General features: G+C 39.0%; 1 protein-coding gene across 1 annotated transcript in view; it reads right to left on the bottom strand.

Moving 5' to 3' along the window:
• Window positions 1-21,280, bottom strand: part of pkd1b (polycystic kidney disease 1b) — a 69,946-nt gene that overhangs the window by 8,725 nt on the left and 39,941 nt on the right. Inside the window, exons 25-41 of the mRNA XM_061967873.1 lie at window positions 16,779-16,919; window positions 16,493-16,703; window positions 16,290-16,413; window positions 11,480-11,623; window positions 10,463-10,805; window positions 10,264-10,378; window positions 9,984-10,198; window positions 9,665-9,867; window positions 9,392-9,589; window positions 8,100-8,254; window positions 5,097-5,297; window positions 4,838-5,006; window positions 4,573-4,755; window positions 3,583-3,687; window positions 3,355-3,489; window positions 3,078-3,280; window positions 1,245-1,356 (exon numbers count right to left, since the gene is read on the bottom strand). Coding sequence (XP_061823857.1) covers window positions 1,245-1,356; window positions 3,078-3,280; window positions 3,355-3,489; window positions 3,583-3,687; window positions 4,573-4,755; window positions 4,838-5,006; window positions 5,097-5,297; window positions 8,100-8,254; window positions 9,392-9,589; window positions 9,665-9,867; window positions 9,984-10,198; window positions 10,264-10,378; window positions 10,463-10,805; window positions 11,480-11,623; window positions 16,290-16,413; window positions 16,493-16,703; window positions 16,779-16,919 — 2,957 coding nt within the window. The remainder of the gene's footprint in view (window positions 1-1,244; window positions 1,357-3,077; window positions 3,281-3,354; window positions 3,490-3,582; window positions 3,688-4,572; window positions 4,756-4,837; window positions 5,007-5,096; window positions 5,298-8,099; window positions 8,255-9,391; window positions 9,590-9,664; window positions 9,868-9,983; window positions 10,199-10,263; window positions 10,379-10,462; window positions 10,806-11,479; window positions 11,624-16,289; window positions 16,414-16,492; window positions 16,704-16,778; window positions 16,920-21,280) is intronic.

Below are 21,280 nucleotides of genomic sequence, written 5' to 3'. Positions count from 1 at the left end.
GCGGATCGTGCGGGACAGGAAGTAGTGTACAAAATACAAAATAAAACACTAGGTTAATTTTCAAAATAAAATGCACTGTCTTTACGGCGGATCACATTTCTCTCACAGTAGAGGTTTAGATATAAAGTTTATTGTGACTTTGCTATTACTGTGTGGGTTAACAAAATAATAATAATAATAATAATAATAATAATGATAATAATAACAATAATAATAATAATAAGAATGATAATGATAATAATAATAATAATTATTATTATTATTATTATTATTATCATTATTATTATTATTATTATTATTAATAATAATAATTTCAGCATTCTGGGGATATAAGATGTAGGTTATCTGTTAGGAATATTACCATCTGTATTTAAACTTGATTCATGTTGATTATGCCTGCAGCACAATGCCAAAAAAAGAAAGGATACAGAAAAGGAAGGAGAAGGAGCGCCAGGAAGCAGCTAAGGGTAGCAGACCTCTTAATGCATGGCTAAAACCAAGTACTAGCATCATGGAAGCCCTGAATTTACATTGAGGAGCATATTTGGGTATGGGTGGCCTCCATCCTACAGCCCTCTACTGGCCCCTGGTCCATATTTTTGGCCCTGTATTGAGTTTCAGTTGTTTAGTCTGAGCATTAAATGAGAAAGACCATAAGTTACAACTTGATGGTGTTTTCATCAAGTTAAGGGAAGAAGGACAGATTTTCTCATTTAATTTTTTTCCATTTGAGTATTTATTTTTGTATTTTTTTTCAAAGTTCATGTTGCACTGTTCAATGTTCAATATTAAAGTGCTTATCTTCAACAATAAATAGCCTAATAATAAACCAGTGTTTTGTTGCTTTTCATGTCTTCCAAGCCTATGATAATGTGAATTAACTCATTATGACAATAATTTGTTGACACAAAAGAAATGGCAATCACTTTTACCTACAAAGGACACACAGCTAAGTAGTTAGCTTCCTATTAGCAAATTTAATTTTACATTAATTTCCATATTGTGCAAAGGACCAAAAACAAATTTCCTGCCCTTTTCTGACATTGAGCCCCTGCCGCTCTATAATCATGTGCACGTCCCTGTAATCATCATACAATACAATATATGCATGAGGCATATTACAGGGCTTACAGTGTCAGCATTTTTTTTTTTATGTGTGCGTCTATTATTTTTGTTTTTTCCGCTGTTTCGGAACATACAGTAACGTCTGCAAATAGCAAGGTTCTGGATTGCAATACACTCACTTCTTTCGCCTTTGTAAGCCCAATCCAAAGCTTCAGTCTCTTGATAAAGAACTCGACCATCTCATAATCTTGAGGTTCTGTTGATGGACGATAAATGTCTGCTTTTTCAGCCCTAAATAACAGAGAATGGAAGCCAAGAATGAGCATATCTTGTTAGTACATCACAGGAACAGCATTGAAGTTTGCTATGCCAATCACCTTGTTGGTTCAATTGTTTATGTTTTGCATTCCTTATTTGCTTCTACTGTTTGATTGTCGGGATGAGCAGTTAAAAAGTATGTTTCTATGTTGCAGAAAATGACTTGTGTTTGCCTGAACAGTTGCAGAAATTTGCGACAACATCACAAAAATGACCTTTTTTCCAGAAATGTATTTTACAAAAAAAGTCTTCACAGATGGAAAATGCTTTAAAAGTAGAATAGAAAATGCTCTTTTTAAAAACAATAGTTTTCTAATCTATAGTGTTGTATACATGTTAAAAAGTCAACAGGAGTGAACACACAATTGAGAGCTTATCAGAAGATAAACAAATCAACACAAAAGTAAAATAAGAGGTGTCCAGGCTGGTCCACAGATGATATAGACCACAAAAGCTGGGGGAAATGTTACTTACACATCTAATATCTAATATCGGTCAGGGTACTGTATGCTAATATATTAGTTTTGTATAATAGGCGCCAAATATTTAGCATTTGAACTTTTTTTTGTGTTAGTTTAATTCTATTTTTAGAATATGCCGCATGCAATAAAAAGCTAGATCTGGATCAGACTTAGGACATTCTTTTACATAAGTATATTTCCTGGAGTCACCATGAAAATGAATAAAACCATGCGGTGGCCGACGGGGACAAACATACAGGAACATCTAAACGTTCCAAAGAAATGATCTGAAACCACAAACATAGGCAACCATGGGTGTCAGAGCTGAGGGGTATCTGCCTTTAAAGTCGTGAGCAGCATGCCCGCAAGAAAGTTTTATGTCTTTGTTAAACACTTGGCCATAATTTGAAGTAGTATAGAGTAACCAATTTTTTTACGCAGTAACTTTTGTCTTTGAAGAGAGATATCCCTCAGATCTGGCGCCCCTGGGAGCCTGACTACCATCCTTGGTTCCATGAACTCTTGCAGAATTTCGCTCATGCAGTTGTTTTGGGGTGTGTGTGTGTGTTTTTTGGCATTTGCAATAATTTTCTTTAGCTTTTGTTTTTGATTTTGCAGCGTTTGTGTGACTGTCGCACTTTTATATTGCAGCATTTTCCTGTTTCATGTGTTTTTTGGTGTCTCTGTCTTTTTGCTGTGTTTGGAAGGCAGCACTGTGGAAACAGGGGTTACTGCATGTGCCTCACAATACTATCGTGCCTCACAAGGTCCTGAGTTCAATCCCGGGCTCGGGATCTTTCTGTGTGGAGTTTGCATGTTCTCCCCGTGACTGCGTGGGTTCCCTCCGGGTACTCCGGCTTCCTCCCACCTCCAAAAACATGCACCTGGGGATAGGTTGATTGGCAACACTAAATTGGCCCTAGTGTGTGAATGTGAGTGTGAATGTTGTCTGTCTATCTGTGTTGGCCCTGCGATGAGGTGGCGACTTGTCCAGGGTGTACACCGCCTTCCGCCCGAATGCAGCTGAGATAGGTTCCAGCACCCCCCGTGACCCCGAAAGGGACAAGCGGTAGAAAATGGATGGATGGATGGGCTGTGTTTGGATGTTGCTGTGCCTTTGCCACTTTTGGTCAACTTAAATCCAGTATATAGACTGTTTGTTTGAAGGGTGGTAGTACATACCAATCATAAAGTCAAATGCAGATGAGTTATTTAATGGGTAAGTGTAAGTACCTGTATGCACAGATGAGTACAGCCCCAAAGAGTTTGGCCAAAAGCCAGACACCAGCCCCTATTACCAATAGGCCATAGAGGGGCCCGAGGACTGGGTGGGCTATACATAATCTTTGGAGGCTGTTCCGGCCACGCATAATGGACAGCAATGACACCAAAGCCTGATGCATGGACAGAAACCCATCCACTGAGCGTGAGAAGAGCTGAAATCATAGCACAGAAATGGCAAATGCGATTGACTGAAAGCTCGATCATTTCATTCATAATTTTTTTGTACCGTATTGCTGAGGTGTGTACAGAACAGCATCAATAGCAGCAAGAGGATTTTTAAGACCCACAACTCCTTCCAAGCTCTCTGCAGGACTCTGATGATCATAACCCACCGCTGAACAAATCTCAAGGTTCCCAACAGCTGGCACACAAAGCAATGGAAGTGTGTGTTTCAAGATAAAATGCAAAGCTGAAGTATTGTTTTGCGTAATGGGGAACTGCAGCTGGACGTTACCTTTAAAACCAGAAAAGTGAGCAAGATAGCTGCACATTGGGAAGACCTCCGAGTCAGCAGAGCAGGGCCATGGAAGTTAATGAAGCTGTCTGGTTGGGACCGCAGCTAAATCATGATGGATGATCAGATGCACGTTACAGTACGCAAATTCTACAAGTGGACATGGTTGATTACTGTCAAGTTTAAACAGGCCTTGTTCTCTCTGTATGCACAGTATGTTGAGTATGGCAGTGTTTGCTGATTGGTCAGCTGCTGTATGCTGTCAATCATTCCCACATTGGCAAGAAGGCAGCTCTAGAAATGCAATCTATTTTCCGTCTGGCGCTAGTGTTTGACTTGTCTCCATTCAATAGCGGCACATTATTTTGGAACATTATTTGTTCACATTAAAAAATGCACGGAACAAAAACTGCAGGGGACATGTCCCACCTGTCCTCCCCCAAATTACGCCCATGGTCAAAGAATATATATATTTTTACCAACTTTACCCTGGACGTATTTCTCGGATTACTTTTTTTTTTAGGTCTTTTAATGGAAATAAAAAGCCTTGCTGCAAATTAGAAAGACTTAGAAGTTTTTACTGTAACTTGGAGAAACAACATGAACAAAAGATTTGGGACATCTGTTAACTACGTCAGAAAATACAATCTTTGCAAATATATTGGGCTATTCTTTAAGTATAATTGAGTCGTTGCTGCAACAGTATTTGTTGTTATAGAAATAACTTTATTCCAGAAATTTGGAATGTGGGATTTTTCTTTCCATTTATCCGTAAAAAAGGACCTGAGCAAGTGTCTGATCCGCTCCCTATTTCAGTTTTAATCCAATCCAAAGGTGCTGGGTAGGATTGAAGGCAGGGTTCTACAGCAAACTCATACAATCATGTATTTATAAATTATGCAGGACCAGAAAAGCGCCTTCCAAAAAGACCATGTCCAAGTAAATTGCATCCCAATACTTGTGTCCACAAACTTTCAGGCATTTTCCTACCTGGGAAACACAAGAGGTGACCTGAGACAGAAAGCAGAGTTGGAGAACACTCGTCGCCAGTGACAATGTCACCAGAAGCAGCTGTAGCCAGTGTTTGCCTTCGCACAGATACTGAGCACGCTCAGTAGCCATGGACCACACTTCCCCAAACAAGATGAGGAGAGCAGAACTGAGAAGGAGAACCTGCGAGGGGAAGCCCGGATGTCATATTACCTTGATTAATTTGAATTGGTTATGAAGTCGATGCAGCAGGGTGGGCGTTTACCGTCAGAACCAGATGAAGGTCCAAGCCTTTATGGGATGACGGGACGAGGAGTGGATGAATGGAGAGGGAGGAAGTGACCCTTTGTGTCCGATCGAGTTGAACGGACACACAGAGAAATAAACCAGACTCTCTGTGGTATTGTGTGAAATCCAAAGAGATAGTTTTGAACCTGAAGGTACGAAAAATAAACTAGCATCTAATGTCAAACACTGTACATAAATATAGTGTTGTTTAGAGAAGGCCTAGTAAATCCACTTACTTTTTAGAGTAAAAGCCTCGCTTGTGAAGATCAGCCAGAACCCGTCGTGTCACCACACTGCTGTTTCCCAAAATGATAACCTCTGCCCATTCCGGTGTGTGCGCGTACTGGAGCCGAGGCGAACCAACGAGGCGCAGCAAAGGGTTGTGGTGCAAGTGGTTCACCAAGGTGGTGTTCATCCACTGCTCTGCATGTAACCAGCTGGATGGCGTGACAAAGTGGGATCGATTAAAACATTTACAAAGTAAGGGGTCATGAAACAAGACCAGCGCATTGGCTTATTTTGTGTGTATAGTGAGAATATGAAGATGTTTTTGCAAGATTGCATGAAGTATGTAGACATAAACTACACATATAAAATACTTAAAAAAGTATACCTGTGCAAATTAATACAGTAAGCTCCAATATAAAAGCTATATGAAACATTCTGCCTTCAAAATATATCGTAATATTATTCCCTTTTAAGAACTTGCGGTGTTTAAATAGCATGATTTTAAGACTGTGGAAGTAGGCATGAGTAATGAGAGAAATAACAAACTCAGCTGAGCATCAATGCACCACTAAGCAGTCCCTCCAGGACGTCTTGTGGCAATTCATGCAAACTCAACCAATTTATGTGAGTTATGTGCGCAACCTCGCGACTATCGTGCAAAATGTTGTATCCCGAAATGTTTTGAGTAACCTGCCGCATGGGGGCGGATAAGTGGAGCTCTGTGCCTTGTTCAGACAGCGGCAGCACTTCCGTGTTATTAGTGATGTCAATGATACAAAATGTGGATTATAACGATGATGCTTTGATTGTCAAAAATGTTGTTGGTGTAACATGCGACATTCCTACCCGAATAAATGCTTTTGATCATCCGTACATGACGTGCTGTACTTGTATTTACATCGCTGCACAAGCTTCTCTATTGTATACGTGTCATGCTGCAGAGCGGTTGGTCAGCCTGCTATTTTCTGCAAATTACATTAATAATGTCCTGTAATTTGGTTTATTATTGATTTCATCTTCTGATAAATTATACAATAACACCAATGTAATGGGAACAAACACTACAGTGTAGACTCAATTCCATGTTAAAAAAAAACAAATAAAAAAAAACCCCAAGTATTTTATGCCAGAAAATATGAGTCCCACGTACGTCCCCAGTATGTACCAACATCATGTGGATTATATGTACAGACTTGGCATTGTAAAAAACTCGTGAATTTGGACTCATTTTATTAATTACAAAAAAGTTAGTAGGGGATACATAATATTTTAGCATATTTCTGTGCTGCCATACAATGTCCCCCCCCTCTATTTCCCTCAATTGGTGTACTAACATCATAGGTTTTATTCTGTAAATACTTAGCATCATTAACAACAAAACTTGTGAATTTGGACTCATGTTATTAATCACAAAAAAAGTTAGTAGGGGATACATAATATTTATAATCATTGACATCGCTAATAACACGGAAGTGCTGCCGCTGTATGAACAAGGCCCAGAGCTCCTCCTCCATGCGCACTCCCGCGGTAGGGGATACAAAATATTTCAGGGATACAAAATTTCGCACGACACCTGCAACTTCCCCGCACGTATTTGGTCAATCGGCATCATTGCTTCGGATTCCCGTCAACAGCGCTAAGCCTTCTTTGTGGCAAGAAATGTGTTGAAACATAAATTAATGTTTAAGGTGAACAAACATTTTTCAAGCGTAAAACATACACCGAGAATGTCTGCAACTTGTGGACGACAGAGCAGGCAGCAGGCAATAAGGAAACATTTAGTGGTGTTTCTTATAACTATTTTTACTGTTATTTTTTATAATAAAAGATAACCGTACATTAGTTTGGTTTTCAACTTTTGTTGAAATCCTGTGGTTTTTTTTTTGTTTTGTTTTTTAATGTCCTGTCCAGCTACTCAGGCAAATCATATAGTTGATGTAGATGTCCATATCGGCTGTACAAATTTACTTTACAAAAGAAAAGTGTGGGATACGTCTCTTGTTGCCTTATTTGTATTTGACTTTATTAAATGGATTTATATTATTATTTGGTGCAACCAGGCGGGAGCAGAAGGGGATAGAAAGAGAAAGAAAGGAAGACAGAGGGGGAAATTGCGGGGACAAGAGGGGGATAAGACAGAGAGACAACAACAACAGCAAACACAACAATAACAACAACAACATAACAACATCAGCAAATAGGATATGTACAAATATGATGCTAAAAGTGATAGCAAAGAAGCAGTTAGTGAAATAAATAATACAGAAATGACAATGAGCATCATTACACTACAAATGGAGAAATAGCACTATTGCTAATGAATAATAACAATAATTACCTGTATTATCAACCATACAATTGTTCAAATGCAACAACACATATATGTAATGATAACTTGAAATACAAAATCAAGCAGATAAATGGAGGGGAAGAAAGAGAGGGCAACTATATTAACCTTGTAGATTGTTATAGTAACAATAGGTTAAGCTTTGTCAGTTTCCCATAGGGCAAAATGTTAATAAATGCTTTAAACATGATTATATGCAGGAGTGTATGTATGTATATGTACTTGTATATGTACAGTATGTGTATATGTATGTTTGTACATTGAATGTATGTTTTTGAGGTTAAGATTACATGGAACACCTAAAAGATTTATGACCAATTTTTATAAAGAAAAGGCCTCACAAATTTTGCCCCAACTTTCTGAAAAATCTGCCACAAATAGGAATTTTAACATTTTACAAATCACTTGGAAGTGATTAATCTGTAATTACTACAGCAATACAACTGTATTTTCAGTTAGTTTTTTTGCTGAATTTTTTTTATTTATTAAAAAATTGGGGAACATAGCTCATAATGACACAATGTAAAGAGTAAAGGCTAAAATGTTGATACTAATAACAAAAAACACAATGCTTTGTCCTCAGCATGCTCTGATTTCTTAATATGCCGCCATTGGATGAAAAAGGTTGGACACCTCTGTTGTATGTTGTAGTGAAAGTGCTCACCTTGTGACGGATGTGAGATTGGGCACCCCCAAGGGAGCAGTGAGAAGTTGGTGTCTCACAGCGGAGTGCAACAACCTTCCCTGTCTTTGTTCCATGTTATCCTGATAGTTCATCATGAGCACCAGCAAAAAAAACAGCAGCTGGTACACACAGTGCTTTGGAGACAATACAAAAAACACATTGTAAAAAAATAAATCTACACAATTTACAGAAAAATAACGGCAGCTGTGGTTGCCAGCAATTCACCGTAAAAAAATGCAGTTACGATGTATAGGACATTACAGTATGATGATGTTGAATCTGGTCATTTTACAGTTAATAATTGTTTTTGCTTACAGTAAATTACTATGAAAAAAACTGGTCTATTGGTAACCTGATAACAAAAAACCTATAAAACTTATACTGGCAGCGGTGTTTGCCAGGAATTCACCAGGAAACAAATTAGGGCCAATTTTAGTGTTGCTAATCATCCTATTACCAGGTGCATGTCTTTGGAGGTGGGAGGAAGCTGGAGTACCCGGAGAGAACCCACGCAGACACAAGGAGAACATGCAAACTCTACACAGAAAGACCCCTTGCATTGTTCGGCACGAGCACTAACCACTATGTTATCGTGCTGTTCTGTAATCGATACTAGTACCATCAAAATGCCTGTGTTTCCAAGATATGTGAGCGGTACATGAGGATTTTAACTTGAAAGTATTTGTACAACCTTTCACTGGACAACTCACAACATGGCCTTCTGCAACATGTTCCTTCAAGTGAGCTATTACAAATGAGTCTTAAATGCTCCGTATCTGTTAAAAGCTGCTTGCAACCAGCTCCAGCACACTTAAACACACAGAGCGGTTCATTTCGATGTAGTTTGCAATGAAGCACATATAAAAGGTAACTCGGCTAATGCTTTAACACAAACCCCTAAAAAATTAAGGTATGCCATAAATTGAAATGTACAATCTGCAAAAACATTAATTTAGACAGAGTAACATTGTATATTTTAGAGTAGTTGCATGCTTGTGACATTACAGTATTTGCAAATGCATTGTACAACTTTTCATTATTTACACAGTAAAGTCATGTGTTTTCTACATATTATAACCATAGTAATTTAGGTTATTTACTGTTTCTTGGCTTGCAGGAATCCACTGCATTTACTCCTGTGATAAACTATTTTTGATTTTACAGTGCTTTACTGTTGATTTTTAATAATTGCTTGCCATATTCTTTTTTACAGTGCAGTTAAGACAAATATGAACTGCAATAATGGTCAGAAAGGTTGCTTTGATTCTCACCCTCATGAGTGACCTCAGGGCACGGACTTTACGAGCCTCCTCCTTAGCTTGGAGCAGGCCGTAGCCACATGGTGGTTGAACCTTCCCACTGTGTTCTCCGGATGCCTTCACCACTGTGGTCTCCTGGGCCAGCTGGTCTTCAACCTCTGGATCCACAGGCCGCCAAACTATGGTGTAGATCAAGGCTTGCACGCACACCTGAGCAAGATAATACAAGAGTTATACACCAAAGCTCAATGAGGTATGGCCGGTAGGTGAGGTGTTTGAAGAGACTTTGAGAGGTTCCAGCAGGAGAGCAGAGGTGAGGAAGGCAGACAACGCCGATATCAGCCACATGAGGACGACGGTTCTGGAGAAGAGGCTGCCATAGATTCCGACAAGAGCTAGGCAGGATCCGATCAGCACGGCCACAACGGGGTAGATCACGCACAGCACCCAGGGAGGTAAGAGCTGGCTGGGTCGAGCTCGAGCGATGCCTAAGGTCAGAGGGTGTAGTGGTGGATCAGTTATTATTTCAATGCAGTTTGTACTTTTGTTTTGTCAACTTTGCAATTTGACATCCCTTTTGCATAGTCAAACCCAATAGTCGTACCGATGCGTGTGGTGGAGGAGGATCTTGTCGAGTCCGGAGACGGACTCGGCAGGAAGGTACTGGCCACCGAGTAAACAGACTGTACAGACGGACATTTGTGGAGTTTGTTCTCAAACGGGGAGGGACAAGCATGTGGACCGAACTTGAGAAACTCTGCCTCGTGAAGGCTTTTATCCTCAGTGTGGTCTGACCAGCTGCTGCATGAGGTGCTCTGACTAAGAAAGGACAGAAATCCCAAATAAGGATCTGCACTTTAATTCTAAACAGAAGCCTGACTTACGTGTTTGAGATTGAAGACGCGGTTGTAGGGGAGTCCCTGCCGCTGTCTGAGTTGTTTTTGGACAAACATGAAGTGTCTTCTTTTGCTTCGTCTATTGACATCAGCAGATTCTCCTCTGAAAGCATAAACAATATAGTCAGAGCATTCTTTGAGGTATTGAATCAAATATGGTTTGTGATTTTAGTGAACGCCGTCCTACCGGACAGAGTCAAAAATGTCTTAATATTGCGGTTGTGAGCATTCACAGAAATAATATGCTGGTCCTGTGCAGGCAGGGATGGATGAGCGTGTTTGGCAGCAGGAGGGTCAGATGAGGTCAGGTGAAGCTGCAAGTGAGCCTTTTTCCTCCTTAGCTGGCGAGTTGGAAACACATCAAGCGAGGCTTCACAGAGGTCGGGGGCGTCAGACTCTTTAAGCAGGCTGTCACATGACGTCCAGGAAGTCGCGTTCTCTCCGTGAACTGCAGCGTCCGTCTGAGGCACCAAACCGGAGACAGCCCAGAAGTCCAGGATGCTGGAGTCAAAGGCGTTGCTCTCCAGCAACTGTAGGATAAACACAGATAGTACTATTATCAGAGTTTCTGCAGGTATCAGCAAATCTAGTTTAATGTTTTTTAATGCAACTTAAAACATTTTGCCCAATGATGTCCTACTGCAGATCATTATTATACATAATTGTCTGTATGGACAAAATTGTTATCATTTGACAATGATAGTGTTGTATAGCTGACAAGTTTACAAAGTTGTGGCCGAATCAAGAACTACTGTAATCATAATGTATAATGATCACTTTTTTTTTACTGTAGTATTTTGTAACCATTGTTTTGGAAGGTCAATAACTTATGGTAATTATCCTATTAAATAGGTCAACAAACATCAACAGAAAATGGACTCAATGTTTGTGAGCAAAAATTCAATTTCAATAAATTATTGGACATTTTGAAGTGAAGTTTTTCCCCAAAATGGAAAAACTGGGTCAGGTGGTTTGTTCAGTTGTCTTTTTTGTTGCCAATTGCAATTGTATGAATATTTCTAAGGCCTCTGGACCCTGTATTTAATGTTTTTTAATGCCATCTTAGGCCTTAATTTTCTCATAATCCATTTATTGATTTTTAATGCTTTTTGATGACCTGCAGAGACTCTGTGTATATATATGACGGACTGAAAGAGCAGGACAACTACTGTGTGTGCGCGTGTTCGTGTGTAAGGACTCTTACGGATGAGGGACTGTCTCTGACTTGGCTGGAGGATTCAGACAGAGATAGGAAAGACGGGCCCGATAGTGCTGATTGGCCGAGGTAGACGTCCATCTCCACAGAATGACAAACCGGTGATGGAGGAACTGACATGTCCACGATAACCTGTGTTACACACACACACACACACACACACACACACACACACACGCACACACACACACACACACACACACACACACACACACACACACACACACACACACACACACACACACACACACACACACACACAAACTTAATATTGTGTATTTTAGATCAATGGGAAATACATTTGTATGCTGACAGATGAGTACTCCATTAACAACTAGATAGAATTGATGGCATTGGGGTATTGAATATCTTAAAATGTGTTTTGTGGCAATTCGAACTTCGACCACAGCGTCAGTTGCTATGTAGAGTGGCGCTTTCCATCATTTTCATCAGACTGCATTGCAAAATGCCCCCCCCCCCCCTCGCTCTTCCTCTCACGCGAGATCCACCCAGGAATGGGACCACATGAATTCCTTCCATACTGTAGCATGACAGCACAGAGAGTGTTAAATGTCCTAAATGTGTTGAGCGCTTTGACTATGAAACAGTTGAAATGGTTGAGACATGTGGGATTAGTTGATGCTGAAATACTGTATTAAATGACATGGGAGATGGAATTTCTGTTCAAATTCCTTCAATGATTCCATCCATTTTCGACCGCTTGTCCCTTTCGGGGTCGCAGGGGGTGCTGGAGCCTATCTCAGCTGCATTCGGGCGAAAGGCGGGGTACACCCTGGACAAGTCGCCACCTCATCGCAGGGCCATAATTACTTCAATTCAAATATTAATTCTACTTCCTGTCTGCAACCTCAATTCAAATTCATTGAAAGAAATTCAAATTTGGGAAAGATGATCAATTCAATTCAGAATTTTGTACAAGTCGATAACATACTATATGGCCTGATTTTATTTATTTTTTTGAGATAAAGATTATTTATGTATGTAATATTTGTTTATTTACTATGGTATATTATTTATTTATTATTTATTCACTGTTCTGTTACAGAGAACAAGAAAATGGGATAAAATTGCTATGTATGAAAAGGGGTAGCATTAAATAAGCTCAGCTTCTTCCTACTCCTTTTCGAACGTGCTGTAAGGAAACAACTGGAAATATGTGATGCATTACATTGTATCGTATGCATGTTTGAAATAAACTGAACTGAACTGAACTGAACTGATTTACTAAAGGTTTGCACATACTAAAACACATGCAAACCTGATAGCACACGCAAAGCTGATCTACTAAACGTGTGCAAAGTGAAATGCGTCTGTTAAGTGAGCAGAATAAGGCGTGCAATCCATTTTGCGTCTCTGTTTTCATTAATGTGCAAAATGTATGCTGATCATTAAAAAACGACCACAATGCTGGGAGGAGAAGATGCAAATATAACTATTTAGCGCACAAAGTGTTATTTGTCAACACTCATCACCGTTTTGCGAGCACTATTTTGCATTGTATCTATCACGTCTAAAAAAGGACGCAAATTGGCTGCACAGACAGACGACGGACAGGCAAGACCTCTCCGTCCTACGTGTGTGTGTCAACATTTTGGATGGTCAGAAATAAAATATATTTCATATATTGTCTATTTAGCAACATCATTTTACAGTTTAATATGTGCTAGTGGACTTAAGGGGCCGAATAAAACAAAGTCAATTGATGCTTTTTGGTGTCATACATAATTTTTTTTAATGGTGTTTGTTATTTTCATATTTCTTATATGTAAAAATACATGTTTTAGTATGCATTTGTTTTGTATCTTGAGCGGAGTAAATGCAGCCTCTCTTCAATGAGTGCACTTTCGGAGGTAAAAAAAAATAAATTAAAAGTGTTTTTATTGTAGATGCACTGCAGGACTGTTTCTTCAATGCCCATAAAAAGTGATAGATGTCTCCTGCATGTTTGAAAACATAGCAAAACAGCCACAGGTAGGAGCATGACAACATGAATGTGCAGTAAATGAGTGTCTCAGTGGTGAAGCCCTGTATAGTACACGCAAAATACTCATTTAAATAAGATGGTCTGCACTACTTCACATTTGCTCACGCAGTCTTAGTACATACTTGCCAACCTTGAGACCTCCGATTTCGGGAGGTGGGGGGTGGGGGCGTGGTCGGGGGTGGGGCGGGGCGTGGTTGGGGCCGTGGTTAAGAGGGGAGGAGTATATTGACAGCTAGAATTCACCAAGTCAAGTATTTCATACATATATATATATATATATATATATATATATATATATATATATATATATATATATATATATATATATATATATATATATATATATATATATATATATATACACACAGGTAAAAGCCAGTAAATTAGAATATTTTGAAAAACTTGATTTATTTCAGTAATTGCATTCAAAAGGTGTAACTTGTACATTATATTTATTCATTGCACACAGACTGATGCATTCAAATGTTTATTTCATTTAATTTTGATGATTTGAAGTGGCAACAAATGAAAATCCAAAATTCCGTGTGTCACAAAATTAGAATATTACTTAAGGCTAATACAAAAAAGGGATTTTTAGAAATGTTGGCCAACTGAAAAGTATGAAAATGAAAAATATGAGCATGTACAATACTCAATACTTGGTTGGAGCTCCTTTTGCCTCAATTACTGCGTTAATGCGGCGTGGCATGGAGTCGATGAGTTTCTGGCACTGCTCAGGTGTTATGAGAGCCCAGGTTGCTCTGATAGTGGCCTTCAAATCTTCTGCGTTTTTGGGTCTGGCATTCTGCATCTTCCTTTTCACAATACCCCACAGATTTTCTATGGGGCTAAGGTCAGGGGAGTTGGCGGGCCAATTTAGAACAGAAATACCATGGTCCGTAAACCAGGCACGGGTAGATTTTGCGCTGTGTGCAGGCGCCAAGTCCTGTTGGAACTTGAAATCTCCATCTCCATAGAGCAGGTCAGCAGCAGGAAGCATGAAGTGCTCTAAAACTTGCTGGTAGACGGCTGCGTTGACCCTGGATCTCAGGAAACAGAGTGGACCGACACCAGCAGATGACATGGCCCCCCAAACCATCACCCAACCATGCAAATTTTGCATTTCCTTTGGAAATCGAGGTCCCAGAGTCTGGAGGAAGACAGGAGAGGCACAGGATCCACGTTGCCTGAAGTCTAGTGTAAAGTTTCCACCATCAGTGATGGTTTGGGGTGCCATGTCATCTGCTGGTGTCGGTCCACTCTGTTTCCTGAGATCCAGGGTCAACGCAGCCGTCTACCAGCAAGTTTTAGAGCACTTCATGCTTCCTGCTGCTGACCTGCTCTATGGAGATGGAGATTTCAAGTTCCAACAGGACTTGGCACCTGCACACAGCGCAAAATCTACCCGTGCCTGGTTTACGGACCATGGTATTTCTGTTCTTAATTGGCCCGCCAACTCCCCTGACCTTAGCCCCATAGAAAATCTGTGGGGTATTGTGAAAAGGAAGATGCAGAATGCCAGACCCAAAAACGCAGAAGAGTTGAAGGCCACTATCAGAGCAACCTGGGCTCTCAGAACACCTGAGCAGTGCCAGAAACTCATCGACTCCATGCCACGCCGCATTAACGCAGTAATTGAGGCAAAAGGAGCTCCAACCAAGTATTGAGTATTGTACATGCTCATATTTTTCATTTTCATACTTTTCAGTTGGCCAACATTTCTAAAAATCCCTTTTTTGTATTAGCCTTAAGTAATATTCTAATTTTGTGACACACGGAATTTTGGATTTTCATTTGTTGCCACTTCAAATCATCAAAATTAAATGAAATAAACATTTGAATGCATCAGTCTGTGTGCAATGAATAAATATAATGTACAAGTTACACCTTTTGAATACAATTACTGAAATAAATCAAGTTTTTCAAAATATTCTAATTTACTGGCTTTTACCTGTATAGAGAGAGAGAGAGAGAGAGAGAGAGAGAGAGAGAGAGAGAGAGAGAGAGAGAGAGAGATATCTACATCCTGAAAATATGCAAACAAAACTGTGTTTTGATAATTGATACTTCAAACTTGCATAAATAAATATTAAGGAATATAACATAACTTGGCTTCTGAGAGTTTCAAAATGTAATGAATAAAATGCTAAAGTTGTTGATAAACAAGCAATTATTTTAATAATTAAATACGGTCATTTTAAATGAATTGTTATGATAATTTAAAATCAATTATTTCAAATATGTTTATTTTAATGTATAATTCTATGGCTGGGTGTAATAAGGAGTCACAAAAAAATACAAATAAAAATTCAATTAATTTAGATGTTTTTAGCAATATATAGTAAAAATGTATCTATTTTTTTTTTTTTTTTAATTAATAAATATATTTATTTTTAGGTAAAATAAACATAATAATACAATTTATCTCTAGTCTGGATGATTTATTTCTTGTCACCCTGTTGTCCTCCCGTCATGAAAAAAGGCTGTCCGCACTCAGGTCTGCATGGAGCTGGAGGGGGCGTGGCTTCCAGCTCCGGCTGAAAATCGGGAGATTTTCGGGAGAATATTTGTCCCGGGAGGTTTTCGGGAGAGGCGCTGAATTTCGGAAGTTTCCCGGAAAATTCGGGAGGGTTGGCAAGTATGTCTTAGTAGATCACACGCAACACTCCCACTACTAATACACGCTGTTTTATAGATTGCACACATTGTTTAGTGCACGGTGTATGGACCTTAGTAAATCCGGCCCGTTATGTATACAAATGTTGTGTTAGAAGGTGTGCAGTGTTGAGTTACCTTATTGTGGGTTTTTCTAAACAGAAAAGAGATCAAACACTGGAGAGGAAACAGAAGAACTGCGACGACCATCCCAACAGCGACCGTCTCCATGTTAACCAGCAGATTGGCCGACACCGCTCCACTTATTCAAATATAAAAACAAATAAAAGTTAAAATGTTGAATGGTATGAATTTTTGACTGAGGTGAATTCAGAATGTACCTGTGCCCTCGGGAGCCAACAGCCCCATACCACAACGCCCCTAATGCCAGGTATAAGTGCAGTATGAGGGCGCTGCAGGTGACCCTTTGAGACCTGGTGAAACGACTGTGGACAGGGCGTTCCCATAGCGACAACCAGAGGTGGCGCTCTACCATCCCAAAAAGAAGCTGGGAGGAAAGGATTCGTCTAAATTCAGTCAGCTCCTCAGGACCTGAGGAAGATAAGTCAACCTTTCGCTCATCAGTTGACTCAATGCCATTTTTAATGTGAAAAGTTGTGCTCTTACATGATGCCAGAATTTCTTTCTCCACTGTACCATTCTTCTGGTTCTCCACCGAGAGCCAGTCCTCCACCAAGAAGAAGAACATGTGGTCGGTCACAGGATCCCAGACCACCACATGCTGAACATACCATGATGGGTCCAAGCCTACATTGACATGCACAACACAATGTATTTAAAGTCCAACAAGTTGGAAGGAAAGTGCTGAGAAGAGGAAGCGGATATAATTCTTTGAATTAAAGAAATAAATCCTCCAAAACGGGCTGAGTGCGTCGTTAACTTGGCACCATAATGAAGCTGAATGAGTCTAACGCCAGTCAAGAATGTTAAAGTAATATCTACAGCCGACATGTAACCATGAAAATATAGAAAGCTGTTGATGGTGTGTTTGACGGAGAAGCAGCTGGAAGGAGATGCTGTAGAAGTCCACTCTCCAGTGCTGTACATTATTATTACATTACTACGACTTATTATTAGAACTACAACTGAAACTAACTTTAATAATTACAATTAAGGCATGTTACACGTTAACATTGGGTTGTTTGGGGGTGGGTAAACCATACTTGCCAACCTTGAGACCTCCGATTTCAGGAGGTGGGGGGTGGGGGCGTGGTTAGGAGGGGAGGAGTATATTGACAGCTAGAATTCACCAAGTCAAGTATTTCATACATATATATATATATATATATATATATATATATATATATATATATATATATATATATATATATATATATATATATATATATATATGTCTTAATAAGGTTATCCAAAAAATAGTGCTCGATACCGTAGTAGAGCGCAATATATGTATGTGTGGGGGAAAAAAAATCACAGGACTATTTCATCTCTACAGGCCTGTTTCATGAAGGGGGTACCCTCAATCGTCAGGAGATTTTAATGGGAGCATTCGCATACCATTTTTTCCCCCCACACATACATATATATATATATATATATATATATATATATATATATATATATATATATATATATATATATATATATATATATATATATAGATATCTACATCCTGAAAATATGCAAACAAACTGTGTTTAGATAATTGACACTTCAAACTTGCATAAATAAATATTAAGGAATATAACATAACTTGGGTTCTGATAGTTTCAAAATGTAATGAATAAAATGCTAAAGTTGTTGATAAACAAGCAATTATTTTAATAATTAAATATGGTCATTTTAAATTAATTATTATGATAATTTAAAATCAATTATTTCAAATATGTTTATTTTAATGTATAATTCTATGGCTGGATATAATAAGGAGTCACGAAAAAATAAAAATAAAAATACAATTAATTTTGATGTTTTTAGCAAAATATAGTAAAAATGTATTTAGTTGTTTTTTTTAATTAATAAATATATTTATTTTTAGGTAAGATAAACATAATAATACAATTTATCTATAGTCTGGATGATTTAGTTCTTGTCACCCTGTTGTCCTCCCGTCATGAAAAAAGGCTGTCCTCACTCAAGTCTGCATGAAGCTGGAGGGGGCGTGGCTTCCAGCTCCGGCTGAAAATCGGGAGATTTTCGGGAGAATATTTGTCCCGGGAGGTTTTCGGGAGAGGCGCTGAATTTCGGGAGTCTCCCGGAAAATTCGGGAGGGTTGGCAAGTATGGGGTAAACATCAATTAAATTGATTTCAGTTCATTTCAATGATAGACGATTTGAGTTAAAAGCTTCGTCACAGAACCAATTAAGCTCATAAGTTGAAGTGCTACTTTGTGTATTTTGTATTTTTTGAATTGTTTAAGTGGCACTTCTCCTCAAACAAGAGCAGTAAAACTCCCGTGTCAACGTACCTCACTTGTTATCAGCAGTTTTTTTTTACTGTTAATATCATTCCTTTCTTTTAATCTTGTTTAAAAAGGAAAAATGTACATCTTAAAACTGATTTTATAGTTAAGGTTATATGTGGGAACACTTATTTTTACACTTGTGTGACATTATCATTTAATTGGCTTAATTGACCATAACAAATGTGTTTGTAACTTTTATGGAGTGTGAAAGGACAAAAAGTGAGCAAAAAAAAGAAAAGAAAAGCAAAACAAATGTGTTAGGGAAAAAAAAAGTGTTTTATTAAGTCGATTCTTTTGTTTTTTTGTTTTTTTTTCTCCCTTAGAGATAGGGTGAGAAGCTCTGTCATCCGGGAGGAGCTCAAAGTAAAGCCGCTGCTCCTCCACATCGAAAGGAGCCAGATGAGGTGGTTCGGGCATCTGGTCAGGATGCCACCCGAACGCCTCCCTAGGGAGGTGTTTAGGGCACGTCCGACCGGTAGGAGGCCGCGGGGAAGACCCAGGACACGTTGGGAAGACTATGTCTCCCGGCTGGCCTGGGAACGCCTCGGGGTCCCACAGGAAGAGCTGGACGAAGTGGCTGGGGAGAGGGAAGTCTGGGCTTCCCTGCTTAGGCTGCTGCCCCCGCGACCCGACCTCGGATAAGCGGAAGAAGATGGATGGATGGATGGATGGATGGATGGATGGATTCTTTTGTTTTTTTGTTTTTTTTAATGGCACAAGTCTGTGAATTCTTTTAGATTGGGTGGAGGGCACGGCAGAACCCGCTGCTCATTGAGAAGAGCGATACATCCTCGCATTCAGTTCATTTTTGTGTGTGTGATTCAGGGTTGGTCATTGTTTGAATTTGGACAATTCTAGTTCCGATTCCGGTTCTTTGTTTTGAATACAACGATTCTTGATTCTAATACTTTCAAAAGGCACGGTCAAAAATGTGCTATTCTCAACTAGTTTATACATATCAATCATTTAAACTTGAATACAAACGGTATATTTCCGCAAGAGTACACTTTTACAAAAGTTTCCCTTTATTTTTGAAAACCTCATAAAAAAATATACATATTCTGTTTATTGGGATGTTCCAATCATAGTTTTAAACTGCCGATTCTGACACGATCATCTATGAGTGAAATTAGCCGATACCGAGCACATGTATTAACCGTATTTTTTTAAATGTATTATTTATATATTTGGTGAGCAGTATTGACAGTTTAATAATGCCAATATGGAAAATAGTTCCTTCTTATCTTTTATTACATTCAATTGTTTATTAACATAGTCAATTGTGCACAATAACAAAAAAATAAAAATAAATACTAGTTAAATCCTTTAGTTTTTGCCTTCAAAGTCCTCCTCCTGTGTTCAGGGAATTATTTTCAGACTTTGTAGGCAATAACAAAAACAAAAAAAATAAAAACAGTGACCTAATCGTGGTAGTATCTATCATATAATGATACTAGCCTTAGTATCAACACTAGGGATGGGTACCGTTCACATTTGAACGGTTACTGTACCAATTGCCACTACTTGGGAATTGTAACCGGAACTCAACGGTAACAATTTTTGGTACATTTGTGTGTAATAATAAATATTAATTGTTTATGATCAAAACATCATATTTTTTATTGCAACGTTTAAAACTGAGCTGATAAAGATAACTGCTGTCCAGTTGTTATATTTAGTTTTATTATAACATTTCTGAGTCTCATTTGCAAGTATGAAAAAAAGGTTAATAAGCAACACTAAATTGGCCCTAGTGTGTGGATGTGAGTGTGAATGTTGTCTGTCTATCTGTGTTGGCCCTGCGATGAGGTGGCGACTTGTCCAGGGTGTACCCCGCCTTCCGCCCGATTGTAGCTCTAATAGGCTCCAGCGCCCCCCGCCACCCCAAAAGGGAATAAGCGGTAGAAAAATGGATGGATGGATGGAAGTCTAAGACGTGTGATGGAAGTAGTGTATAGTTTATACTGTGTTAGCTGGTGAGTTCAGTCTTTGCTGTATCTAGTCTTTTGTTGAGTCTTAAAAAGTGTAAATACTGTAAGTATTGTACTTCGTACACACCAGCTGTTTGATTGTAACTTGCATTTTAGTTTTATTTTCATTAACAAATTTCGAAGAGTCGAATTTGCTAATGCTATTCAGTAGCAGGTCAATAGCAAAACAATGTATATCAGCAACAACCTAGCGCATTTTTACTTTACTTAAGTTGGAGCGTATTTTGAGTAAATATCTTTGTTGGCATTGAAAATTGCAACATTACATAGACGTAGTTTGGCTGAGTCCGCTCTCAGTGCTGCTGGAGTGATCTCCGAGTGCCAAAGTGCGAAAAGCTGGAGTCGGCACACAGTGGTGACATCACACGCAACCCAAGCACAGTAAGATGGTACCTTTGGAATTCACGTGAATCGGTCCCCAATAGGACCGGTGGGATTCGGATGGTGTCCAAAAAAGTACCGGATTCGGTAACCACCCCTACACTACTGATTTATGGATCAATCCGTCTTCCACTTAGAGTACATGTATGTCTGGCAGTGGTCGCTAAACAGCAACAGACGGCCCAACAGGTGTTGTTATAGTATCCTCTCTCTAGACTTTTATTAATCTACTATTATTATTGGCTTACTTTCTGCTTTAACGTAGTTCCATCTACATTTCTTGGATAGTTTAGCAGCTACCTTAGCGATT

Source organism: Nerophis lumbriciformis, linkage group LG11, assembly GCF_033978685.3.
Source record: "Nerophis lumbriciformis linkage group LG11, RoL_Nlum_v2.1, whole genome shotgun sequence".
Lineage (NCBI taxonomy): Eukaryota > Metazoa > Chordata > Actinopteri > Syngnathiformes > Syngnathidae > Nerophis > Nerophis lumbriciformis.
This window is presented reverse-complemented; position numbering and strand designations above follow the sequence as displayed.